At 50.2% G+C, this 25,979-nt stretch overlaps 1 protein-coding gene across 11 annotated transcripts in view; it reads left to right on the top strand.

Moving 5' to 3' along the window:
- Window positions 1-25,979, top strand: part of COL13A1 (collagen type XIII alpha 1 chain) — a 57,663-nt gene that overhangs the window by 15,742 nt on the left and 15,942 nt on the right. For 4 of the 11 annotated variants that reach the window (XM_053948869.1, XM_053948870.1, XM_053948873.1 and 1 more), the window contains 21 exons: window positions 3,309-3,374; window positions 6,917-7,033; window positions 7,487-7,528; window positions 8,340-8,366; window positions 9,097-9,132; window positions 10,410-10,472; window positions 11,060-11,086; window positions 14,849-14,893; window positions 16,619-16,651; window positions 17,225-17,251; window positions 17,829-17,891; window positions 19,697-19,750; window positions 20,766-20,852; window positions 21,317-21,370; window positions 21,581-21,625; window positions 22,208-22,276; window positions 22,831-22,854; window positions 23,276-23,329; window positions 23,983-24,027; window positions 24,301-24,453; window positions 25,248-25,346. In XM_053948869.1, coding sequence (XP_053804844.1) covers window positions 3,309-3,374; window positions 6,917-7,033; window positions 7,487-7,528; window positions 8,340-8,366; window positions 9,097-9,132; window positions 10,410-10,472; window positions 11,060-11,086; window positions 14,849-14,893; window positions 16,619-16,651; window positions 17,225-17,251; window positions 17,829-17,891; window positions 19,697-19,750; window positions 20,766-20,852; window positions 21,317-21,370; window positions 21,581-21,625; window positions 22,208-22,276; window positions 22,831-22,854; window positions 23,276-23,329; window positions 23,983-24,027; window positions 24,301-24,453; window positions 25,248-25,346 — 1,230 coding nt within the window. Of the gene's footprint in view, window positions 1-1,566; window positions 1,624-3,308; window positions 3,375-6,916; window positions 7,034-7,486; window positions 7,529-8,339; window positions 8,367-9,096; window positions 9,133-10,409; window positions 10,473-11,059; window positions 11,087-14,848; window positions 14,894-16,618; window positions 16,652-17,224; window positions 17,252-17,828; window positions 17,892-19,696; window positions 19,751-20,765; window positions 20,853-21,316; window positions 21,371-21,580; window positions 21,626-22,207; window positions 22,277-22,830; window positions 22,855-23,275; window positions 23,330-23,982; window positions 24,028-24,300; window positions 24,454-25,247; window positions 25,347-25,979 lie in introns of all 11 variants that reach the window. The other 7 variants (XM_053948868.1, XM_053948871.1, XM_053948872.1 and 4 more) reach the window with 7 other exon arrangements.

Here is a 25,979-nt window from a genome sequence, read left to right as displayed (position 1 = left end):
CCTCCCTTTTCTTCTCCCTCGTGCTGGTGTCATCCCTGCATAGAGACAAGGGGAAGGGTTATGCTCCCTGAGGGTAACCCTGCACTGCCTGGCCATGGTGCTCTGTCAGGTCCCCACGAGTTGGTCCCCGTGCTAGTCCCCAAGCCTGGTGGACTTTCTCCCTGCAAGGAAGAGGCTGAGTGGGACGGTTGATGCCAGCAGCTTTTTAATGAAAGCCAGGATGTTGCCCCACCTGCCCCTTCGTCTTGGCCTGGTCAGCATGTGCTGCAGCCAAGAGTGGAGAGAGAACATCATGGGGTTTGAGGGGATTTAACCAGTTCTAAAAACAACCAGAGTGCTGAAAATCCACTGGAAATGCATTGGAACGACATCATATGAAGTGGCTGGAATTTGTAATCGGGGTGTACAGGGAGACAAGCTTAAGAGCTTTCTGTTTATTTTTGATGGGCCTCTGGATAATCAGCTGGGCTCTGGTCCCTGGCCCAGAGGGAGCAGGGTTGGAGCAGCAGAGCCACTGGAGAGTGAGCTCGGCTGGCAGCAAGGGAGAAGGGGGCCGTGGGGAAGTGCCAGTCCCCCGTGCAATAACAGCCGGTCAGCTGTGTTTATTTAGTGAGCCGGCTCACTAGATTGTTATGTTAAAAAGAAGCCAACAACACTGGTCACCCGAGCAGTGTCCTGAGTTCCTGTTACAGCCCTTGGCTCTGACTGTCCCCAGTATTCAAGGTGAAAAGCAGTGGCAGGACCCAAAGCAACACTGGGAAGGGAGCTGGTGCATCCCTGGAAATAGCCTGGGCTCAGGCCTGGGGGCAGAGCACACTGGTTTGGTGGGTCAGGGTTGTAGATTGGCTGGTGAGCTGCAGGGCTGTGACAGCGGGAAAAGGGTGGGTGCAAAGCCTCACATCCTGGCAGTGTTTCCTTGCCTCTCATGGAGATACTTTTGGTCTCATGAGGCACCAAGCTCAACATTATAAAAAGCCCGTGAGTTGTTCAAGGCTGAGACACACTCACGGGAGGGGTGACTGTCCTCAGATCAACTCAAGGACAGGCTGTCCTGAACTGCAAGTTCAGGGAGCCAGAGGCACAGCTCAGCCAGCAGAGGTGCAGTTCTCTTTCTTCCTCTCTGAATGAAAATTAGGATGGGCCTTGTTGCAAAAAAGCGACACTGTTGACCGAATTGCAGTTTATTCTTGCTTTTCTGTTTGATAAGGTTCTTTGTCAGATGTTCTGGGTGAGGAAATGAAAACCAGCATCCTGACAAACCGGGGATGATGTTTCAGTTTTCTTTCATATTTGTTTTCTTAGGAAGGAAATACAGGGTTAGGGTATGTGCCTTGGCTCTTGTTGTAGTTTCCTACTTTTTTTTGTCTGTATGAATCTGTGTGGCCTGCACTGCTGTGAGGGATAAGCCCAGGCATTGGGGCTGCCCGTTCAGGGTGAGAGGGCCACTCAAGCTGCTGCAAAGTGCCACTCAGGGAAATGGGGAGACCAGCCATGCTGCGTTTGCTCTCAGAAGTGCTGTTTGTCTAACTGACCCCGTTTGTCTCGTGTGTGTTCCCTGTTCCCCAGGAATACCTAAGCACCACACTTGCAGCCCTGCGCTCTAACCAGATCCTTACGCTGAAGGTTTGTGGGTAGCGGTCTGAGGGGACCCAGTCCTGGTGCAAAGGCTCAAGGGTGCAGATCCAATATTGCACACTGCCTTCTGAAAAAACTTCCCATTGGAACACAGAGGGGGGCAGAGCAGGAGCTGGGTGGAAGTGCCTTCAGATTTCTTCTCACCTGAATCCATTGCAGGGTCTTGTCTTGCCTGTTTTCAGGACTGGTTCTCTCCATTTTCCTCCTTATCCTTTCCAGCATCCTCCCTCAGCTTCCCTGTAAGCTGTATGATATTTCAGATACCCTTCAGCACTTAAGCAGCCAGGCAAAGCCAGCTTAGCCGGCTCTCCTGAGCTAAGGGGCCTCCTGCACTGTCTTTTAGAAAGGAGAAGTTTGCCTTTGGGTAAAATCAGCCCAGCTGAATTTCCAGCAGCACTGCTTTTGGAGTGATAGCTTGTGGCTGTCTGGATCAGTGCATTTGAACACAACCACTTGATCATGATGCTGCAAAATTGGGTTACTACTTCTCTTTGCAACAGGACTGGATCCTTGCTTTCACTGCACACGTGAAGTACAATGTTTAAAGGGAATAAAATGTGCTCCTTGGAAGTGTATGGTTTCTGTGGTGGGACGCCTGTGGGCACACCTCTGGGATCTGAGTGCACAGCTCACGTGGGGAAATGTCACACATGGACACGTTTTTGTGCCCAAGCACAGAAAGGCTCTCTCTCGCCTCTCCCTGTGTAAATCAAGAGCAGCTTCAATGGAAAACTGATAGGAACAGGAAAGTGGATCAGGCCAGAGCAGCATTCCTGGGCCTGGAGCCGACATGGTGGGTGCCAGGGTGACAGCAGCGTGCATGCAAGTGGAAACTGGATACTGCAGAAGGGTGAACAAATGCTCCTGGGCTTTAGTGCATTTGATTCCGTGTGTCCGGGTCAGCTTTGTGCCCTAAGGCAACATTCCTGGCTATAAGCAGTCAGAAGGTGATGATACTGTTGAGCAAGGAAAAACAAAGCGCAGGCTGCCAGGGCAATGCCCTGCTTAGGTGTCCAGCTCCAAGGCCTGGTCTTGTCCCTTGGCCATGGTGGTTGTGTCTGCCAAGTTAAGTGAACCAGGCAGAACCTCTCTGCTGACCCCAGCTAGCCTTTCTCGGCTCCCTTCCACACCTGGAGGAAGGGTGAGACCTGGAGATACACTGGGTTTCCTGTAAGAGAGCTAGAAAACTACACTTGGAAAACTTGGAGAAAATTGTAATTCTGATAGTTGCCCCAAGTCTGATGGTGATGAAAGTTAAGAGAAACAGTCCCATTGCTGGACAGCCTAGCAGAGCCAGTGAGGGATGTCTTGCAGTGAGCCGTTCCTAAGGAGATCAGCAGAGCTGAGTCAGAAATCCTCTGGCTAAGTTCTGTTTCCGAGCAGAGGGAGCTGTGAAAGCTCTGTGCAGTGGGGGCATTGGGATGGCGAGTGGGCACCCCACACGTGCCAGGCTGGCCCCTGGTGGGTGTCCCTGTGAGCAGCACGGAGGAGCTCAGAGGTCTGCCAGCAGGTACCTGCGCTGCACCCGCCCCGCGCCGCTCTCCTGCCGGGCTTCATTTTCATGGCAGTCTCTCTGTTCCCCTCTTCTCTGTTCTCTCCCCTGGCTGCTCTCTGACTCTCGGTGCCCTAATGGCCTCCTTTGGCCTGCGACCTTCTGGTTTGATCTTCTTCAGCTGCTGCCTCTCCTCAATTCAGTGCGGCTGGCTCCACCTCCGGTCATAAAGAGACGCACTTTCCAGGTAGACTTCTCCTCCTTGTTGCCTGTTTCTGAGCTTATCCCAATGCTTGCAATTAATCAGCTTGCTACCTGTCTTTCTTCCCCTACAGAGGGCTTTCCAAGAGTTTCAGGCAGAGCTGAGGGACTTCCTTTAAAGTGAAGGAAATCTTTGATGCGATATTGTTGCTAAAAAGAAATGCAGTGAAGCCAGATTTTTGAACTAAAATAAATGGGCCATGAAGCTGTTCTTGGGGCTGTCGACAAGCAGCCTCCTCCCTTAAGGAGTCAGTTCCTGCATATTCAATCTCCAGAAGAGGCTGGAAGCCTCTTGCTGAAATTCATCTAAGGTCTGTGAAATTTAACTGAGATGAATGAATAGGCGAACACTTCTTCTAAGGGCTAGTCTAGTCTGAGGCACTTGGGGAAATGTGTTTAAATAAGCTCTTAGAATGGTTTCATTAAATTGAATTAAATCTTTGTGTAAACACATTTATTTTGGTTTCCAGGGCCATAATTTGTGTTTAGTTTATTTTGGGAATGAATTCATAAAGTGAATTATGGCCATATGAATAGTGAATAAGAGTGTCCATAGTCAGAGTTCATGTGGCTTTTAATGAGCCCACTTTATGCTCTCTCATTCCATCAGTTGGGATTAGCTTTCCTGTGTGGACAAACTGCTGCAATTACTCCGCTGAAGTGTGCTGGGCACTCTTTATTAAGTGGCTGGGTTTTGTCACCCTGCTGCCTGTCTAGACAGTCGGATGCCAGCAGGGAACTGCAGGATACAAGAAACCTTTGCCATGAGGTGCCTGGTCCTTGCCCACCTCTGGACAAATCCTGACCTTCCCACTTGAGCCCATGGTTTCAGTTCAGTTTCTATCGATTCAGCACTCGCACCACACAGAGCCCCATGTATCGCGCTGTTTGCCCTTCAAAGTGACAGTCTGGAGAGCCAGGCCAAGGACTGACCTCTTGGGAAGGCTTTGAAAGCTGAAGTTCCTCTCCAGGATGAAGTGGGAAACTTGAATAGCTGCCCTGCATCCTGTCGTCAGCCAGGGCTGCAAATTCCCTCTGTCCGCAGAGGAAACCTTCACCGGAGAGTTTTGCCATGATCCGTTTTGCCTTTGCTGTGTTCATTCTCTGAATGCAACAGGGTGTGGTCTGCTCCTACAAGATCTGACAGCACCAGGCAATTCCAGGAGCACAGTGTATGAGTACTAAGAAAAAAAGTGAGGCTGCAAAATGGATGTTAGCACCAGCGCCTGGAAGAGAGGAAAATCCTGCTGATACCTCTGAGCACATCAGCAGGAGTGCTTTGCTCAAGGGCTGGGACTTAGCTGAGGCATGGACTGAGTGGGGTCCTCTGTGAGGAGGCTGAGCAAGCATTGCAATGCTGGGGTGCAGTCAGGGTGGCTGGCTGGTGTTTAAAAGAACTGAAAAATAGTTCCAGTCGACAGCTAAAAATACAGAATGACAACTGAGGAAAATGACACCTGATCTCCCACTTACTGTGTCCACTTACTGTCCATTTAGCTCTGTGGGGGTCCGTTTATGCTGAACATGTTAATGAGACTATAATGATGTGGTAATAACACTTTGTGTGTTTAGGGATCTGCAAGGATGGGCACTTGCCTGAGCAAAGCCTGCTGTCCCAAGAGAGCAAAGTGAGGGTGATGCAAACAGGACTTCGGGTGAGCTCCTTCCAGCCACTCCCTGTGCTGGGGCAGGGCTCCTGCTCTGCCCAGCTCCCTGTCCCCTACCAGCACCCCATTCCAGCACCATGCTGCATTTTAGTGCCCTAAATTCCGAGCATGGACTGGGCTGGCAGAGAGTAGCTGAGGTGGGAATAGAGAGAGAGCCAAAGTAAGATGGACAAAGCCCCCTTTGCCTTCCCATGGTGCACCCATGCTGGGGATATTATAAGATGTAGTGTGAGGAAAGTCTTTGAAGCTGGAATGAGAGGTTAAGGCAAGAGGAAATCTAGAAATATATTCCAGTGTCCTCCCAACATCTTCATTAGATCCAAATTACCTTCCATGTTTAAAAGCTATGAGACCATTTACAGGATAGTTGAATAACACTGAGTATGGAGGATAAGGAAGCTTAGGAAGGAACTTGCATTCCCTTTCAAGGGCCACAGGATGAATGAAGATCCACTTTAAAAATGGGGAGAAGCAAGGGCACCCCTCCTGCCTGGCCCTGCAGGCTTCCCAGCGTGGGCTGCGGGTTGGGCAGCGAGGCACAGGAAAAGGGCTGTTGCTCCACATATGACCGAGTTTCTCGTGAGCCTGGCCCACGTCTTGGAAATTTTCTTTTAAATAGAGCTCATGGCAGAAAGGATGAAATTTGCAGCTTATTACTTTTCATTTATCATTCTAAATAAAGCAAACATCCCTGTATTTGCATGTTTTACTAAAGGCAGCCAGGATAAACAGTGCACTTGGTAGGAACACAGGGGACAGATTTCATGCATTTTCCTCCAGTGTATAAGGCTGTAGAGAGGATAAATGCAGCAGAGACCCAACTGCACACCCACTGACTTTTAATTGAGAAACAGCCATGTTTGGTTTCTAGCTTCCCATGGATCCACCAAAGGAAGTTTTTCAGATTTAAATTGGATCACTAGCAGTAAGCTGTCGTGGTACTTTATCTAGGGAGGTGAGCCTAATAAGCAAACAGCTTAGCACGGGTGTCACAGTGCCCTAGGAGCTCGCTGGATTCATCAATTATAGATCAGCAGTCTGGTATTCAAGCGTGGTGCTTCCAACCCACTGTCTCCTCAGTGCCGCTTGGTGCCACGTCCAGGCCCTTTGGGCCAGATGACATTGCTGAGGCATGAGCCACAGCCGCCGAATGGCTACTGAGGGACCTGGGGAGGAACCGGCTCAAACGGCTCCATCTCAGAGAGCTGAAAATGGCAGGTGGCTCAGCATGCACTGCCTTGTTAAATCTTAGAAAAACAGGCTCTGCCTGGTGTACATGGGCCTGCCTTGGGTGGGCTCCAGGAATGCCATGATGATCGTGTTATTTTCTTTTGGGTTTGTGGCATTTCTACTTTTGGTCCTTGGCAAAACAGAGGGAGTGTTGTCCAACAAATATAGTATGGGGGGAAAACTGGCTGAGGTGAGACACTGTGGCTCTGCCTGGAAGTGCCAGTGTCGTCACGGGACGCTTTGCTTCACATGTGACTGTCAAGTGCTTTGGAAAGCCTCCTCAGAGACTCAAGAGATGTTGGTCTTTGACACATAAATTTTACTTGGCTGGCTCAGTGAAGAAAAAGGTCTCTTTGGACTGCTTTGTCATCACTAGATCCCTCTAGAAGGGAGCTCTGACCAGGTGATCTCAGATGTCTTTGCAAACCATTGGGTGCTGGCTCCTGCTTCCCAGGCAGCCCACCTGTCCTCGGCAGGGCTCTCCATCACTCTTGGAAACTTCTCCTGGCAGTAACCTGGGACTTGCTTCTATCTCCTCTGCTTCAGTCAGGCTGGCCTGCCTTGGGCCCTCAGGGTGATGGTGTGAAGGCTTTGCTCTGCCTGCTGGTAACTCTTGTTTTACAAACTGCAGGGTGAACAAGGACAGGCGGGGATCCAAGGTCCCCCGGGGCCCCCTGGTCCACCAGGGCCCGCTGGACCAGCTGGACCTGAAGGAATCCCAGGACGTCCTGGGCCAATTGGACCCCCTGTAAGTCCTTACCAAAACTGAAATCCTTCTGCTTCCCCATCCCCCAGGGCACAGGCTGTTTCCTCTGGGCACTGCTGGTTCTAGTGAAGCTGAGATAGCCACGGACAGGAGGCTTGCAGAGAATGTGGATGTGTGGAGAGGAAGAAGTTCCGGGGAAAGAGGGGAGTGAGAGGGAAGGCAGGGATGTGAACTGGGTGCTGCTGCTATCTGGACGCACAGTGGGTGACCCCAGGCTCATTTCCTCCTCCTAAGCCCCTGCAGATGCCCCCGGGGAGGAAGTAACACATGGGGTGTAATTGTCGTGCTCCCTGCCACCCCTTTGAAGTCCTGTCCCTGTCCTAGCAAGCAGCCGAGGAGGGTGGGAGCAGAAGCACCATTTATAAAATAATGCCATTGCTGAATGGCAGGGCAGAGGACAGAAAGTGCTGCTAATGTACCCCTCTCTTGCAACAGGGCAGAGCAGGAGAACCTGGAAAGCCTGGCAGAGATGGAAAGGTGGGTACAAGAATCCAGCTCTGTTCCAGGGGCATGCTGGCTCTGTAGCCACTGGGAATTAAAGGAGCTTCCATCTCCAAGAGTTTTCAAGGTCTGCTAGCAGGACAAGCAAGTCTTATCCCTGGAGGCAAATGCAGCTCTCCGCACACAATACAGGGGTTGGCACCCTCATTTCTCTCTGAGAGATCTCCATCTCTCTCTGAGGAGCCAAGGACAGGATGGCTAAACACCTGAATTACCAAAGCAGGTGGCATAGGCATCAGAGCATATCTAGAGTAGTTTTCCTTTCCTGCCTGCTCACAGGCAGCTCCTGCATAGATATTTTGTTTATTTATATTTACACACACGTTTGTCTGGTATGCTTCATAGTTCATATCAGGTAAATTTTTTGTTATTTCTCATTTAGAGACACAAGTGGTTTGTTTGTTAATATACTCTCTCTGTTTGGCTTGCCAGAGGAAGCTGCATATGCTTGATTTACTCCAGAGCTGCAGTGGGCTGGGAACAAGTTCCCCAAGCAAGCCAGAGAAACAGAAAAGATTCTGGAGCATAATGCATAAGGCAAAGCAGCTTTTTAGTCTTCAAAATCAGCAAGAACAAACCTGGGGGATGGAGAACTATGGGCATAAGTTTGTTTAGGTGTACGGACTAAGATATCTACACGAAGAATAGATTGGGAATGTTTGAGCTCACCAGTGCAAATCTCTAAGGGTTGTTTCAAATCAAACCAGCCAGCACCCCCCCATCACCCTGCTGTCCATGTAATGTCTACACTTTCCAACCCCAGTGTCTGTTTTGATTTTATCCACAGGGCTTACCTGGGCCTCCTGGACCAAAGGTGAGACATCTCACCTCACTTAGAGGTGTAGAAAGATGATGAGCAGAGATGGACTCTCCTGACGAGGACAGATGTGTACATTTTGATGGATGGAGGAGGGGTAAAAGAGGTTACATCAAACATCTGAGAAGGATTTCTAACCCAGCTCAGCACTGCCTCTGGGGCCCGGCCCGTGTGCTGACTCATGGGTTTCATCCAGGCGACACGTCTGAGTTGCATCTCGACTGAGCCAGGCACGCCTCATCAGCCCATCTTGCAAAATTGTTTGCCACACACAGCTTTATTGGCTTCTTCCATTCTCAAAGCATTTCCCAGTGCTTCAGGAATGGATTTTGCAATGCTATTGTTAACTCTGCCATGGTTTCCCATTTATTCACTTGCCAAAGTACAAGGGAGGGGGTGGTTGTTGTTGTTTTTCAGCTGCAGCCACCCAACCTAATTTGTTTTTATCTGAGATATGTAGCCAAGGTGAGGAAATTGGAACTGTGGAGTTGGGACACAGAGCTGACACATGTTAGTTGTCTGCCAGGGCTTTCCTGCCAGGGCTCAGCCCAGTACAGGTAATGCTGGCCTGTGGGTCTGAAGGGATGGGAACTCACTGGAATCACTGAGCAAAAGGCGAATTTTCCCCATGGAATGCTCTCCATCCCAGCAATACCCAGGGAAAAGGGCAGAGATTTGTCCCTCTCAGGCCAAGCCTCACTTTCTTTTGTCTTTTTGCCTTTTGCAGGGAGACGCTGGGATTCAGGGATACCCTGGCAGAAAGGTAAGGAGGGAAGCTCCAGTGTTGTTAAATGAATTAAGTGCACTGATGCTTTCTGGAATCATGGCTGAAAACCTGTGGACTGTGCTGGAGCCTTCTGTGGAGCTCTGCTCCTGCTGGCTTTGCAACAGTCCCACAGATTCCCTGCTATCACCTGTGTATAAAGAGAGCCCGGGCCCGGAGTTATCTTTAACTCTCCAGCAGCTATGGAACAATTATCTCCCTCTGTGTGTGTGCCTCTCTACACCACTTCCAGGCTGAAATACGTTTCTTATGCATCCAAACCCAAATGGAGGCTGAAAAGGGCCAAATCCCTGGCTATTGCTCTCTGGGATACAGGAAAGAGTCACTCCTGCTCTGGGTTAAAAGGCAGAAGCTGGCAATGCCCTAATGCCTTCAGCAGCAGCTGATTAACAGCAGTGCTGTCAAGCCCGGAGGGTGTAATGAAGAGACAGGAAGAGAGACAGGGGAAAAACACAAAGGAAGATCAAATGGGAGAAGAGGGAATGAAGAGATACTGCTAAAGAGATGGCAGCTGGAGAAGGGGAAGGTGAATGTTCCCAGCAGGAAGGAATCCTGTGTGCCCTGTTATCTCCACATTGCTTTATGTGTGCTCAGCAAGCAAAATGGCAAGACCTGAGAGCTTTTTAATTAGCTCTGTATAAACGGGGAAGTTTTTGTTATGTCAGGAAGTGGAAATTACAGCCCCTGCAGACCACAGCCCACTCCTGCAGACAGACACGATTTATTGCCCCTTCTCCCAGCAAGCCGTTGGGTTTTCCATTAGGAGCCCGTCCTGTCCCGTGTGCGCAGGGCGGGCAGCTCTCGGCAGCGACCTCACAGCGAGGGCCTCTCCTACCAGCTCCTTTTACATGAAACAACTTGTCTGGCTCATTCACCACTGAGCCAAGAGCCCACACTGATCTTGAAGGATGAGCCCAAGGCTTTCCCTGGGAAAGCTGGAAGGAATGGATGAATGTTGGGGACCAAATCTTAACAGGAAGGGAAAAGAAGGCTAAATGTTGAGGAAAGTTGTTAACTCAGCTATGATGTAGGATATAGGACTGTTCCCTTCACTCCATACATTTCATACACTGAGTATCCTTCTTGATGCAGAGTGGTGCTCCTCTCCCAGAAACCGAGGGGTAGGTTGGTGTGTATGGGACACCTCAGTGTGGGACATCCCTCTCACACCTCTGCTGACCTTTCTGGCAACCCACAGCTCCTTTTCTTGCTGCTGTGTTTGCTTCTTCCACTGTTTTCTTTGTTCTCTTCCTCAGGGTGAGGTGGGCGAGTCAGGTCTGCCCGGTGCCCATGGCCTCCCTGGAGCCTCTGGCCCCAAGGTAACCCTTAAACTCGAGTCAGTGGGGGCACCTCTCAGGGGCAGATAATTGGCACACGCCTGTCCTAAAGGGATACCAAAGGCCAGGGTTGGAGGCAGTTCTCTAGAGCCTGGAATGAACCACACAGACAGGAACACTTGCTCCTGTGTGAAGAATCTGGGCAATTGTTGGCCAAGGTGATTCCATGCTGTCCTGAACCAGGACCTACACACAGTCCCCCATTAAAGAATAAAACCAACCCAGCCTTTAGAGGCTTTTGCACCAGGGCTGTGAAAATGAGGGTACCCTGGACCATGAAATGTTTTAATGGTTTCTAGACCCTTATAATGTAGAAAAGCGTTAGTATGGACAACCTCCAGCATCTGCCCCAAGGACCTAAAGTGCCTTTGCACTCCCTGGGAGGGGAGGGCTGCAGCCAGTGCTTGACTGGTACCATGTTGCTGTCAGGAGACCGGGACTGCTGGGGTTACATTTATCACACCCCTCTTCCGGCTGCTTTGTCTCTTGCTGTTACTGCTTGCTTGGTTTCCATTTATGTTTACTGTCCCTCCCTGTTTCCCCTCTTTTCTCTCTCCTTTGCTGGGCAGGGTGAAAAAGGGGATGCTGGCATAAAGGTAGGCACGACAAATATGTTTTTCTAACTCACAGTAGATCACCTGGGAGATACTGCTCCTTGGGCTGATGGATTGTAAGGGGAAGCTGGGTGCAAGGCAGCTCTGTGGGGTATTTGGTGGAGTACACATCTGTGCTCTGATTGACCACAGACAGGCACTCCGAGCTCAGGCAGTAAACGCTGCCTTCATCCGTTCGGTGGAATTCGATGCTTACCAAAGGCATTTCTCTGACTATGAAGCTTGCTGGTGATTTGTTACATCTCTCTATTTGATGGGCTAGGTTGGGGTTTCCTCATAAAATCTGGTTAGCTGACGCATCAAATCCACTCAAACTCCGCCATTCAGGCTGAGGTTTGGCACCAGCTTTTCTGTCTGTTTCTGGACACTTTTTACAGGCTCATATGGTCTCTGCCCAGATGTTATCTATTTGACTGAAATTTACTGTACCCATATATTTAAAGTATATTACTCAATGTAGGCTGTGCTTAAAACATTACAACATTGGCAAGTGTTCATGGCAGTCAGAGCACACTGTGTCATGCCATACATCTTAGACATCGTGAGGAAAGACTGGTCCTGTAATACTTGGAAAGGCATTAAGTGGGACACATACATTTCAAGTATTTAGTGTGTGGCATGCAGCTCATTTATCGTGCAGCACATACACTTTCTATATCTTTTCCATCTGGGTGAATTACTGTTTGAAGAGAGAAAAGGCCCCTTCAGAGCTTACCAAGGATGCATTACTTGGAGTTTAAAGAAATGCTCTTTGGGAATGCAGGCTCTGGGTTCATAGCTGAACAGTGCAGCAGTGATTGTCTTCCTACAAGAAGACAATACCTCCTCAGAAATACTACAGTGGATGTAGAGTCCAAAGGTTCCCTGTGTCCATCTCCACATCAGTGTAATTCTGTCAGGCACAAAGGTGTTGCTCCTGTTTGTGCCAGTGTGAATGAAGGTGGAATTGCACCCAGAACTGATGTGATTTGAGGGCTTGCAGTTTGCTGCTCTCTCAACAGCACATCTCCCATTAAATTGTACTGAAGGAAGTCAGAATGTTGCCTGGGAAGGAGAAAAGGCTGAAAGGAGAAGCTGTGTTTAGTCCTTGCTGAAACTCCCATGTTTCACTGCTAGCATTGGAACACCTGCTTTGCTCATGCCCATGTACAAGCACTAGCCAGCTCTTCATGTGGGTTCTGGCAAAGGGAAAGTCTCCAGGTATTGCAGTCATGTCTCAGGGTCATCCAGAGGGTGAGAGCCTTCCCTGACTCAGGGCCACCCTGGAGACACAGTCTTGCTACTTGGCCCTTTATTTATGTCTTACGCACCCCACATTAGGAAGAGCGGAGATTAAACCCTCCCCACTTTCTGAGATACTAAATTGCAGCTCCAAAGGGGCACCTCCACAGCCCCAAAGCAGCAGCTTCTTTCACACACAGACCATCATTTGTTACTGTCAAGGTCACTTTTCTCTTGACTTCCTTTCTTTTTGCTCAGAGGAGTTGAAAGGGAAGTGCAGACACGTTCTTAAATCAGCAGCCAGACCTCACTCAGTAGCAGCTCCCGAACATCCAACAGCACGTGCATTTGTTGTCTTTGGAAATTGCTTCTTTCTGTTGTCCTCCCACCTAGGAGGATTGATTGGGACTCTGGAAGACTTTTAAATCTTCCAACTTTGGATCCAATTACCTAGACTAGATTTTACCTTCTTTTTGCCTTGAGGAGCCCTGGACAAACACCACGATTCATAGTTCAGCTGTAGTGGCCAATTTTGTGTGGAATATCACTGCTTTGGCTGGCAGTGAAGAATATCTCTGGTCTGAAGAGGTTTCCTAGTATCACACAGACCCCTTGTTCATTTAATCACCTCTCCCCACCCAGTGGTAGGTACAGCACAACCTAGATTGTGTCTCAGCTGTTTTTTTTCTGTGGCCACCGTTTGTACTTTGATCATGTAAGGACCTAAATCTGTGTCTCATGAAGGTCATTAGGCAGTGATTGTGATCACCTGGGCCACTTGAATGAGCATTTGACTTAGTGCCCCCAGCCTGTCACATTCAGCTTCATTGATATTTTCTTGCTTTTCTTCCCTGAAAGATCCATAGGATAAGGCTTTTTCTCATGCTGAGGAAGGAGCCATAAAGTATTCACAGCCTTTCTTAATAAACCCCTGATAATTTGCCTCTCACAGTAAAGAGCAAAAAGGAAGGGTGTCTGCTTTAATTGGCAGCTGATGAGCTGATCAGCGTGAGGCATCGTTTGCACCCAGTGGGGATAAAGCTGCTCACAGCAGGTAGAGTGTGAGGTTTCTGTGTGAAGGGGAGAGGTGTAGCCTAACTCTTCCAGAGACATCTGAGTGCTTCCTAAATCAGCGTGAAACTCAGGAGGTCTACTGGTTCCTAAATCAGCATGAGACTGGGAGGTGCTACCGGTTGCCTTCCTGAAGCCCCCTGGGGAGCAGCGCTGGGTGTTTTGCCTTTGGTACCCAGCTCCTGACTCGGCTGCACCGCTCCAGTGCTGCTTTTGGTGGGCGGTGCTGCTGCCCGGCTGCGGCACCGTGTGCAGCTCCCAGGGCACCGCGGATCACAAAGGGAGCAGCCCAGCGGGTACTCGCTGCACTACAATGGCTTTCAAACGCTTAAAGGTTTAAAGATGTTCCGCAGAGTTGTTTTTCCTGCTTTTTCTCCGGCGCTGGGTTTCTTTCTGTTCTTCAGTGGTGCGGTGTCACGTTTGTTGCTGCCCTCTCTAATTAGCCCTAGTGCCTGTGTGATCCCGCCGGTGCCGGGGGCTGTGCCAGCGTCATCAGGGAACGCAGTGTAGGGTGGTTGCTCTGAGCTGCCCCTGTGGGGGTTACCGTGCTCCCTCTCACAGAGGGGGCTTTGCTTTTGCAGGGCGAAATAATTAAGCAGCTCTTCCGGCAGGCAGTTCTTCCAGGAAGGTCTCTGGGAAGGGGAGTTACTGTCACAGGCTGGGCTGCCCTATGGGGATGGTCTCTGCAAGCAGGGTGGGTGTCTCCCAGCAGAAAGCATCGGTCTTCCCTGCTGGGTCTCCCTTAAAAAAGACAGGGAGCATAGTTGGGAAGGAGAGAGACCAATCCACGTTCTCCAGTACAAAGTGTTCCTAATTTTTGCTTTACTTTTCTTACTGCTGAAAATAGGGTAGTTAAGTAGTCTGTGTAGGGCAGGAGGTGACCACACTAGGTCATGTATATTATAGTATTAGAAGCTGTTTTACAAAATACAGTTCACAGGGTGCTGTAATTGCAAAAAGTTATTTTTTAAAAAAGCATATATATATATATATATATAAGTAGCCATTTTAAGCAAGGACTAAACACCCAGAACAAAATGACAGGGACAGTATGCAGATTGCCTGAAGATGTTTTATTTTCCAGTTATCAGCAGACAAAATTCAGGCTAACAGCACAAGGCAGCCCTTGGATTCTCTGTCTCTCCAAATAGGTTTGCTCATCCCAGGGTCGCTGCAGGCCGAGTGCCTCCCTGTGCCCTACAGCATGCTGGGATGTGGTAGCAGGGTATGGAGGCTATGGCACTTCAGTGGGGTCAGTCCTGCTGTAAGTCTTGAGAGGGGCCTCTGATGGGAAATGGCCCCAGCTAGGGCAGCCAGGTGGAGAAAATGGTGCCTTACCTCTCTCAGGAGGGTTTCTCATCACCTGTGCCCTGGACTCCTCTCATGGAGCCCTGGGAGCACTCATCTCCTGTCTCTTGCTGTCTTTCTCTGTGTGTCTTGCTCTGCTTCCAGGGGGAGAGAGGCATGCCAGGGCTGCCAGGAAGACATGGCTCTAAGGTACCTTGTAACCAGAGGAGTGACGCTTGTCTGCCTGACCTCACCCATAGCACTCGACTGCCCCTGATGCACAGGCATTTGTGTGTGTGTCTGTGAGCCAGTGACTGTCCTCAGCTGAATTATTCACGCTTCTAAATTGCAAAATACAGGGCCTAATTTATGAAGGCAGTGGTGGGGGAAGACGTGTTTTAAAGAGCAAATGGCATGCCCAGTCTGATGCTGACTTGCAACATCAGGATCTTAATGCTTTATGCCAGTGAGAGCAGCCAGTTGCTGATGTTTGTAGGGAATTGGCATTTTGTAAATTGTCCCAGGTGACCACTGCAGGTGTGTGTTAGCCCAGCTGGGATGAGCAGGGCTGCCCAAGTGGGAGCCTGGGCTAACGCAGGGATGAATCAGGCTCAGTGTGTGAGCAGCTCTGCATGTCTGTGGATTGCAGTTTAAGGGTGAATACTAGAAAATAACATGATCTGCATTCACTGCTGTTCAGAGGCTGAAAAATGAGGAACAGGCATCCCAAGGCTCTGCGAAGGCCTAACCAAAGGCACTTACTGCATGTTATCCCTTTCATGACTCTAGCCCGTGTTCACTAAAACCTACTGACCCTGAGACAATCTGGAATGCATCCCCCCCCCCATTTATTGCATAGAATCCCTGATCTCCATCTTCTGTCCTTGTGTTTTTTAGCTTTTGTCCCTGATTTCTGTTTCAGAAAGCTGAGAGGTATGATCCTGCTGCTCTCTGGCTCCCCACTCCTCCTTGTTTGAACTTTTCCAAGCTTTTTTCACTTTTGAACTTGGCTCCCAGTCCTCCGCACTGCCTTATGTGCTACATCCCACACCCTCATATTTCCCACCTTCTAACACCACTTCACTCCTTCCCCTCTCCTTAGTTATCCCTCATATTTGCCTTTTTAACTGGACCTTTTCTAACCAGGACCTAACTAATGCTAACACAGGGGATACAGAGATTTCAGAGAGGATGGTTGACAGGGACAACTTGCTTTTTGCATCAGTGCTGTTGAGGGAAATGCAGCAGTCCCTGTGGGAGCAGCTGCCTCCTGAGGCTCTGAGGCACCTGCTGGGATGGCAGGGCAGCCTGCACTCCAAGGTCCCCATGGTGGTGGTTTGCTCTGTACTGCAGAATGACACCTGAATTGCAGTGCTTGCAAGTCTGGTTTTTCCCCTAAGGTGTCTGGCTTCAGAGCTCTCCTGGAAACATTTTACTGCAGGGTTTGTCTTCTGTGATAAGAGCAGGTTGAGGGGGAATAGCCAGGCCAAGGCTCTAGGGTATGAGCCAGCCTTTCCCAGGATGCTTGAGCTGAGGTATCTGGGCTCAAGCCTTGAAGTGGGGGTTTGGTCCTTGGTCTGTTTTTGCGTTCCTCAGTTATTTGTCACTATTCTGCTTGTTGGCCTTTGCTTCACTTGCAGGACTAAAACCGGGGGCAGTGGGGGTGGAAATCTGTCTGTTTTGACTGGGTTGTGCTCATGGTGCCTGCCTTTGGAAGAGCTTTCTGGAACCCAGAGCCACTGCTGTAGGTGAACAGCTGCTCAGGGAGTGTGGATGTGTGCTGTGTGGTGTTACAGCATTACTTCTGAGTTGTGGAAAGGAGAAGATGTGGATTTTTGCATTTTTAGTTTCACCTGACTGATGCTGTTTCGTTTTAAAAAATCTCTGTCCGATTAATTTCAAACAAGGTGTTGCTGTCTTTCCTCTCTCTGCCAGGGCGCTCCCGGGATGGCCGCCGCAGGGATGAAGGTCAGTTTTGGGCTGCAGTGCCTTGGGTTGGGCACGGGCTAGAGCTGGGAGAGCGCAGGGCGCTGGAGAATGGTCGGACAGCTCCCGCTGATGGGGAATATCGGAACTGCCTGCCTTTGGCAGAGGTGCCAGACCTGTCTCCAGCCTCACCCCTGCTACCCGGCAGCGGGTCTGGTGAACTCGTATCAGCACAGCCTCCCCCGGCTGCACCCGCAGCCTTGCTCCTCTGTGAAAACAGAGCAGGGAGTGGCAAATTCCTCTGTGCCAGCACATGAGTCTTGTCTTGCTCTGCTGTTTTGTATCTGATAAACATCTGCAAGTACTGCAAGGTGCTTACTCTGTTCTATGGAAGCCACGAGTCTGAGGTTTGGTGGTTTCTTAGGGCAGCCTGGGAGCTGGCTAATGAAGATAAAAGAAGTTCCAGGCACAAAAATACGCAACTGAAGCACTCTTGTGCCACCAGCTCAAGGCCCCCATAGATGAATGTTCTTTCCCCCACTCTGATAGCTCTAGGAGGATTTGTACTCTCTCCTCCTGGTTTGTCACTCAATTTTTCTCTCTCTTTCTCACCAGGGTGAGCCTGGGACTCCAGGAGAAAAGGTACTCTCAGAAGGTTTTGCTCTGAGCCTGCACTTCTGTTTGGTTTGTGTATTTTTCCCCTCCCTGAGCAGCTGAGGGAGCTGAGGAATGTCTGTGTACTTCCCAGTGCCCAAATCCAGGCCCTAATGGCACCTGCCACTCTAAGCAAAATGGTACTAGGATACAGTGATACCAGGTGAGGGAGGGACCATGCTGCAAATATTTCCATGCTCCTGCTCATGTCTGTGTCCATGGGAATACATTCCAGCTGCCTTCCACCTTTCCTCCCTACTCCACGAGAGACACAGGGCACACTTTGCTTAGGAAGCAGGTTCCTTCTGCCCCTTCCCGTGTCCCTCTTCTGCCTCCCAGCACTTTGTGCCCACAGAAGCCTTCCCATGTCCCTGCAGAGGGCCGTCCCCATCTCAGTGTAGCGTGACCGGGTGCGAGTTCCCAAGGCAGGCACGGTGCACTAGTGCCCCATCCCTCTCCATCCCGGAGCAGCTGCCTCCCCTTGTTTGAGGCTGGCTGGGTTATGTTACAGCATGTGACAGCCATATAACACACACGTTCTCTGTCTCTTTTCTTCCCCACGAAGGGAGATCCTGGAGTCCCAGGGAGGATGGGCCCCCCAGGTTTGCCAGGGAAGAGGGGGCAGCGGGTAGGACATTGTGTGTTTGGGCTGGGTGTCCTGGCAGCGCTGTGCTCCTGCGAGTGGGAGCTGCCATGTGCTGCAGTGTCGTGCTTGCAGGGGATTATGTGTCCTGTGCTGGCTCTTGCCCCCTTGGTGAAGTGTGTTTGTGTGTTCCCGCTTGCAGGAGGTGGGGGCTGCTGGCAGGCAGGGCAGCATGAGATGCCTGGGATGCAGTCTTGTCCCGGGAACGACTAAGGACAGTGCCACTTCTCTTGACTCCAGAAATAACACCCTAAACAGGGATTCAGTAATCTGACCTCCTTCCTCAAGAAATCCACTGCTTTGCACCCTAGTTCTGGCAGCACAGGATGTTTTCAGTAGTTCTTATGGACACATGTATTCAAAACAGTCCTTGAATGAAAAGTGAGATACCAAGGCAGAATCAGGGATTCATGGAGCTCTGGGACAGGATTATGAATTATAGTTTTACAAAAACCTTCAATGGCAAACCTTTTCCTTGGGTATGAGGTCCTGAAAATATTTTCCCTCTTTCCAGAGAGAGAAGCATTAATTTAACAATGTGCATGCTCTGGCAGGGAAAGAAAGCTGGGGGGGGGGGGGGGGGGCTTACAGGTGGCTGGAAGCCAAATTACCTTGGAGAAAGGGGTCATTGCACTCTAGAATTGCCTGACAAAAAGATTGCTGCTAGTAGATTATTTTCCAGGAAGCCACCAGTGCATGTCTGTTCCTGGAGCATTGATGCAAGTCCCGTGCATGTCAGATGCGTGCCCTTGAGCTCTGATGAGCAGCACCAGCCTCTGCAGGCCAGCAGCATGGCTCCATGAGAGAGCTGGCCACCTGTGGGGGAAAAGAGGGTTTGAGTTGTCCTGTATAATGTGGACAAGTTGCTGAGTCTTGGAGCTGTGGGGATAGTGGCTAAGAACACACCTTTCCCTGGTGATGCATTTGAAACATCTCTTCAGGGTAACAGAAACCTCCAATATCTCTCTCTGTCCTGGTAAAATGCAGACTCCCAAACAGGACACTGTACTTGGAAACCATGAATTTAGCAGCTGGGTGGAATGGTCTGAAGAGATCTTAACTTCAACATAAAGACCAGTCATTGAGCTCCAATATTGAAAATATGGCCCAGGTGTCATGGTGAACTGAGCAAAGCCACTTCACCAAGGGAATGCTGGATGCTCTCCATTGCTCACTGCCCATGGCATCCTCCATGGTGCCTCACACAGCTCAGCCTGCAGCTCTCCAGGAATCATCTTACACCATCAGCTGCTGTCTTTGCCATTTTTGCCACTCTTGTCTTCACTGCTTACACGACCAGTGCGTGTCCTGGAGCTTGGCTGCCAGCTGAGACGCTGCACTGCTTGGGTTTATTTGAGAGCATGATGAGTCTGGGATAAGGAGCTAGGGAAGAGGAGCAGGGCATGGAGAAAGTCCTGCACTCCAACTAAAATTCACCCTGGGCAACAGCTTCTGTGGGCATATGGATCAGGGAAAGCCTGTGCAGAAGAAGTATCAGGGAAAAGTGTTTAGCAGACCGGAGGGATAAGGAAGATGCACAGGGGGGACCCTGGATCCCTTTCTCATTCACCTTCCTTTGGAGAGGAATGGCAATGATGTGCAGAGATAGTCAAAAGGATGGGCAAAAACTTGTAATGTCTTGAGCTGGTACTGCTCAAGGTCTGTGCCCAAAATAAAATCCTTAGGGAAGGGAAAGAGGGTGTGAAACCAGGTGCAGATCACCCTTTTACTGTTTCTCCAGAATGGAGAGCCTGCAGAGTCAGCCTTGACCATGTCTGTTTTGCCAACAGGGTGAGAAGGGACGAGCTGGTGACCCTGGAATTCCTGGACTTCCTGGCCCAAAGGTTTGTCTCTTTCCTGAATTTTTTTGGTGGGGCCACTCGCACCCCTTTTCCTCCCTCCCTCCTGTGCACAGCTCACACATTCTTAGCTGACTGTGGCAGCATGTTCTGCACTGCTCAGCTGAATGTCATCTTCAGACAGGGATGTGAGGGAGGCACACAAAAGATGCCTTTTTGTAGGAATTGCATGCCCTCATGCAGTAAGGGGGAGGTTGTGGTCCTGGGACCAAGGCCCCGGAATTGTGTTCCAGTACTTCCCCTTTAAAAGCATGACCCCAGATGTAACATGGCATTTCAGCCTCCCTCCTGCTCCAAGATCCATGGATGATGAGGTGATGGGCTTTTGGGGAGCTGCACTGCTGTGCTCTGAGTTGGAGGAGTAACTTTGTGCTCAGAGAGACCCAGGGCCGGTGAGATAAAGCTAAGCCCTGAAACTGGTGTTTGCCCTGTGCTCTGAGATTTTCAGATAGAAATCACACCTTTCAAATCAGACTTGCACAGGGTGCTTTTTCTTTGGGAAAGGGGACACTGCAGTGAATGCCAGTGGCCATTTCAGGAAGGGATGAGAGTGTAGTGGTAACTTTCCTGTTACTGCCTTATTATCTGCTTTGTGCAGAGGACGTGGTGTGCAGGGCTGAGTGGCTGATGACTACAGCTCCAGAGGGAGGCATTCCAAAAGAAGCCATCATTGTGTGGTTTAATCAGCTCAGTTTCATCAACAGAAGAACAGAGTGTTCAAAGGGAGGCTGGGGGATGAGGCCTGTCCACAGGCAGCCTTGTGTTGCCTGATGCAGCCAAGGGGATTAGTGTGGCTGTGGCTGCTGCAGGGCTCCACAAGGACCCTCAGGCAGGACCATGCTGTCCTGGTTCCTGGCCAGCTGCTGCCTCTGGAGCAGTGCTCTCTGGCCTATCAAGAGTCCAGCTGATGGATCTTGTCTTGGCCAGTATTTTGGCAAGGGAACTTACAGAGGTGCAGAGTCTGAACTGAGACATGTGGCTTGTTCTTCTTTGCGAACAGGGAGACAAGGGAATTGCTGAGAATGCCTTGGTGGGAGCTAAAGGAGAGCCTGGCCCTCCAGGTCTGCCTGGACCCCCTGGACCAAAGGTGAGTGATTTTTCCTTCAGAGAGTTGTGTTGTGAGGGACTGCACCCAGCACAAGGTCTGTAGGAAGGAGCAAAGGTTGTATTCATCTGTGCCCACCTCTGATCACCTGCTGGAGGGATATCAGGTTCTACAGAGTGTTCTAGTACTGTTGTTCTGTATGCTGCAGGTGAGAGAGTCTGTGAACTGTTTTTGGAAGGAAAATCCCCTTCTTGTGCTCATATAACTCCCCTCTAGGCTCTGTGAGAAACCAGTCTGAACATTCCCTCTGCACTGGGTGGAACAGAAGGGTGCCTCATGGGCAGTCGTGGCAGGAGATTTGGGCTACCTGAGGAGAAGGAGCACAGGAGGGGTGCTTGGTTGGTGCAGTTCTGCAGTTCTTCCTCCTGGAAACGTGAAGCCAGCAGTGAAGTTGCACCCTCTCAACACAACAGAAAGCCATGCCTTTCCCTTTCTCTCCCTGTCAGGGAGAAGCTGGTGACGTTGGTCAGCCTGGTGCTGCAGGATCACCGGGAGAAAAGGTAAGGAATGCTTTTGCACAGCCCAGCTCCGGGTTCTGAGCTTCAGGAGCTGCAGATTTGTTCCTGTGTGTGCAAAACTTAGCTGAGAAAGAGAATTTTAAATCAAGCTGTCTAGCCCAGACCGTTTCAGAGAGCCAGCAGAGTGTGATACCTGGAGTTCAAGAAAGTGAAGGGACAGGCTTTGCTAAAACTGTGATCTTCCTGTTTCAGGGGGAACGTGGTTCACCAGGAGACCAGGGACCCATGGGCCCAAGGGTAGGTGTTCCTTCACTGACAGAGTTTTGGCCCTTCAGAGGGCTCTAAGGATAGTGGGACCACACTGATAGTCCAGATTGGGTCTTGCTGTCAGTAAAAGTACTCATAGATGGGCAGTGGCTAAGTTTGAGGTGGGCTGTTTCTCCACTCCATACCCTCACCCCTACATTAGAGGAAGAAAATTCTCCCAGGCCATCTCAGGGTGGCTCTTTCATAGGAGGAGGTGGGTTTGGACATCCCAATCTGGACTCAGGCCCTTGACCTACCAGAAAAGGGCAGCAAGAGGGTGGATGCATCCACACATCTAACAATTGGTCGGGACAATCCTGTTCCTGGATTCTGGCCTCAACTTCACCTCTTCCCAGACTGCCAGCTTTGATGCCTATGTTATGGTGGTCTGAGCTGGGCTGGCTACAATTCTGTAGAATCTCCTGCACTGCAGGGGCTTTCTTTAATAAATGAAAAACTGGACACTTGTGAAATGGGCCCCTCTGAGCCCCCTTTTGCAGAATGAACCACAGCTCTGAGCCCCCCAAGGGAAGGGCAGTCCCAGCCCGTGGCTGAAGACCTGGTATTTTGCAGGGCCCCAAAGGAGAGCCTGGGAAGGATGAAATGATGGACTATGATGGGAACATCAGTGAAGCTCTCCAGGTGAGCATCTGCCCTCCTGTCCTGTGAGGTGATTGCTGGCTGCTTTACTGTTTCTCAAGGATGCAGACAGGGAACAGTGCAGGGAAGGGAAGCACTTGGTTGTGCCACAGTCCCCTTCATCCCACAGCTCACTGCCTGCAGTGTTCTGGTGAATACCTGTGCACTGGCTGGGCTGGTGTATTCACATACAGGTCACATGAATGCCCTTGGGAGTGGCCCACAGTGTGGGGTGAGTGGTGAATAAAGTCACCAAAGCTTCCTCACAAGGAATGTGAGGGTGGAGTGCAGAGAGTGAGTGGCTGTGCCCAGCTCCAGGCTGGCCTGGGCTCCACTGGGAAAATGGAGAAATTGTAGAATAACAGCTCTGTGGGACTTGAAGTGAGTATTTAGTTTGGGTTTCTTTTGGGTTTTTTCCCCTCTTATTAATTTTGTGAGCTCCTTACTCATTTGGGCCAGTGTTACATTAGAGGAGAACAAGCCAACTCCAGGAAAAAGTTTAGTTTTCCAATGTTTGTTTTATTTTTTAATTACTTTTTTCACTTTTTTTTTCCTAGGAAATACGAACTTTGGCCTTGATGGTGAGTTCTTGTCCATGCTGTGGGGTTTTACACAAGTAGCCATATGTCCATCCTAAGCAGATGGCCTGACAATTTAGGTGCAGCTAAAACACTTGGCCTTTGCAATTGGGAGCTAAAGCTGGGGCAGCTGACAGCTGAAAGAAGAGCACATCTTGCCTTCTGATCTTGGCACTTGAATTCTAATCAGGGCTTTCATCTCTCTGCTTTAAGAGGTCATACATGCTGCTCAGAACAGGGAGTGCTCAGAAGGAGCAGGGAAGAGCAACTCTCAGGGCTCTCCATTGCTCATCTTCCCAACAAAATATGATTTAAGGAATCCCTTGGAATATTCCTCTGTGATTGCCCCTTAAACTTAGGAGAGATGTCTGGTTTCAAAGCACAAAAATATATCAAAAATGAAAATAATTTTTTCTTTATCTAGGGACCCCCAGGACGTCCAGGTGTGGCTGGACCTCCAGGGCCACCAGGACAGAAGGTATTGTCTCAGTTCAGCACTTGCAGGCCTCAGGGAAACTCAGAGTGGCCAGACAGAATTCCCACCCACAACTCTTCCCAGTGCTCCTTTATTTCCTGTCCAGCACTATCAGACTGTCCTGCTGTCCTCTGCCACTCCTCCTCACACACAGTATCCTGAAAATCTCTTTTCCCACAATGATAATGCCTAATCTGAAAGATGAAGGATCCTTTCTACTTGCCCTCCCCTTCAGGAAGCAGCTTGTGGGAACCAAACTGTGGGATTGTGTTGGTTGGGGACTGCATGACAGCACTGGGAGCTGGCAGGATCAACAAGATTGGGAAAATGCTCAGGCAGTCACATAATATAATGTTTCAAGAGGGGTTTCCATGGGGGTTTTTGGGTGTTTTTTTTGGGGGGGGGGGGTTTTTGTTTGTTTGTTTTTTTTGTTTTGGGTTTTTTTTTAATTCTATGACTGCAGAAAACCTCAGGTGTTTCCATGCTTTATTCTTGGTGATTATGGGAAAAAAACCTGGATTTTTTGTGTGTTTTTCTCCTGTGAGTAGTCTGTGCAGGCTATTTCTGCAATGCCTGCCCTTTTTCATCACAGTGCTCCACAGAAGGAGTCAGAACAGCTGCTTTCAAACTGCCAAAGTAACAATTCTGTGTTTCAGGGTGAAATTGGCTTGCCAGGTCCTCCAGGCCACGATGGAGAAAAGGTAAGGCATGATGCTCTTCCCTTCACAGGTCTTACCTGGGGTCATCTCTGTCTTTGACATCACACAGTTGCTTTTCCCACGAGGAAAAAAGTATTTTGCTTCACAAGAAGGAGTATTAATGGTTTGTCAGTGTCCTAACATTTGTCATGGAAACACTACGTTGTCCTGTCTCCAAAGGGCATAGCCGGGAGGGAAATATGAGCAGAAAAAAGAAGCTCTGGGCTTTACTCCATCTGTAAGTGTTCCACTTTATGTTGTGTGAATTTCATTTAGGGACCACGTGGCAAGCCTGGAGAGATGGGCCCCCCTGGGCTTCAGGGGCTGCCAGGAAAGGATGGACCTCCTGGAATAAAGGGAGAGCCAGGCCACGTCGGGGTCAGAGGAGAAAAGGGCGATAAGGGAGAGCCAGGACAAGCAGGGTCACCGGTGAGTAATTCAAAGCCTCTCCAAGTCCTGCTGGCTACCCAGCTTATGGGGTGAGGCCCCAGGACTCCTTGGGTGCCTCAGAGCCCCTGCAAGGTGGGTGCTGCTGTGTGAAGTGTCACTGTACAGGAGATGCTGGCTTCCTGGCACATGTATTGTCCTCTTGCTGGAGTGGCTGCTCTCTGGGCACCGTGTCCCTTCCTCAGCTTGCTGCCTGGTGTCTTGCTGGCACTGAAATGCTGCTGGCAGCAAGCAGGTGTGACTGTGATCCAGAGGCTAAGGCACCAGCACAACCCCTCCTGGGAGGGCAGCTGCATGGGGTAACCCCTCACAACCCAGCCACTAACTGGGGCAGAGTGCCCAGCCTCCCAGCTTCAGTCTGTCACAGCCTCTGTGTCCCCAGCACTGCTCAGGGGGGTTTATGCAATGACTTCCTGCCTCTCTATGGGATTACCAGGATGAAACTCCAGCTGTCTCAACAGCTGGCTGTGGGGAGTGATTGCTAACACAGACTCCAGCAAACTGCATAACCCTAAGCAGAACTTGGAGGCAGGAAAGCAGCACTCCATCCCCACTCTGGGGACTGGTACATCCACAGTGACAGGAGGATGTTCAGCCATTTGCCCCTCTGCTTTCAATGTTAGTGAAGTCCTGCATTTCCCTGGATACCCAGTGGATATCCAAGGTTTTCAGAGCACTCTTGGGATGACCAGAGCCGTCTTGGCTCTTATACTGATATGTTCTATGTCTGCCTGACTTAGTTGTGCAAAACTCTACGAGTCTTTCTTGATCTATAGGGTCTAGATGGCCCCACTGGAGAGAAAGGCGAACAAGGTGACCAAGGGATACCAGGACCATCAGGATTGCCAGGGCCCATTGGACTTCCAGGATTGACAGTAAGAATGGAAAAGAAAAGGCTGCTCTTTCCTGCTTGGTAAAGAGAAAATAGCATAGAGCAGCACATTTCCCAAAGTGCTGAGTATCCTGGGAGCCTCAGAACCCTACCCCTTTGTTAGGTGTCACAGAATGTCCATCAGACCTCCAGCAGCACACAGGGAATGTGAAACACATGCTCTGTTCCCACTTCTCCTGGAGGAACTGCTGCTTGCCAACCCATGGGTGGTTCACAGGCAGCTTCAGTGGAGGGAGACTCCAGAGCACAGCTGGTGGTGAAGGGCTCTGCTGTTGTGTGCAGGGAGAGAAGGGTGAGCCTGGGCAGCGTGGAGACACAGGGAATCCAGGAGAGTCGGTAGGTCACTGCTCCCGTGTTCCTGCGTGATCTCGGCAGCAGGGGAGGGATGATCTGGCAGCAGTGCTGCTGGAAACTGGCACACCCTCCTCTGGTGACACCCCTTGGCTGAGGAGAGCAAGCCTCATGCTGTGGGGCTGGACCAGCCACCTCTGGCTCCTGATGCCCTCCTTTCCCTGACACAAGAACAATCTGTCTCACAACCCTCAATCAATAAGGAATGCCTAGGGAAGAACAGATCTTGGAAAGCATAACAAATACTTTCCTCAGCATTTGCAGT

The sequence above is a fragment of the Vidua chalybeata genome, chromosome 8 (genome assembly GCF_026979565.1).
Source record: "Vidua chalybeata isolate OUT-0048 chromosome 8, bVidCha1 merged haplotype, whole genome shotgun sequence".
NCBI lineage: Eukaryota > Metazoa > Chordata > Aves > Passeriformes > Viduidae > Vidua > Vidua chalybeata.
Note: the sequence above shows the minus strand (reverse complement) of the source record. Positions and strands in the feature narration are given on the sequence as shown.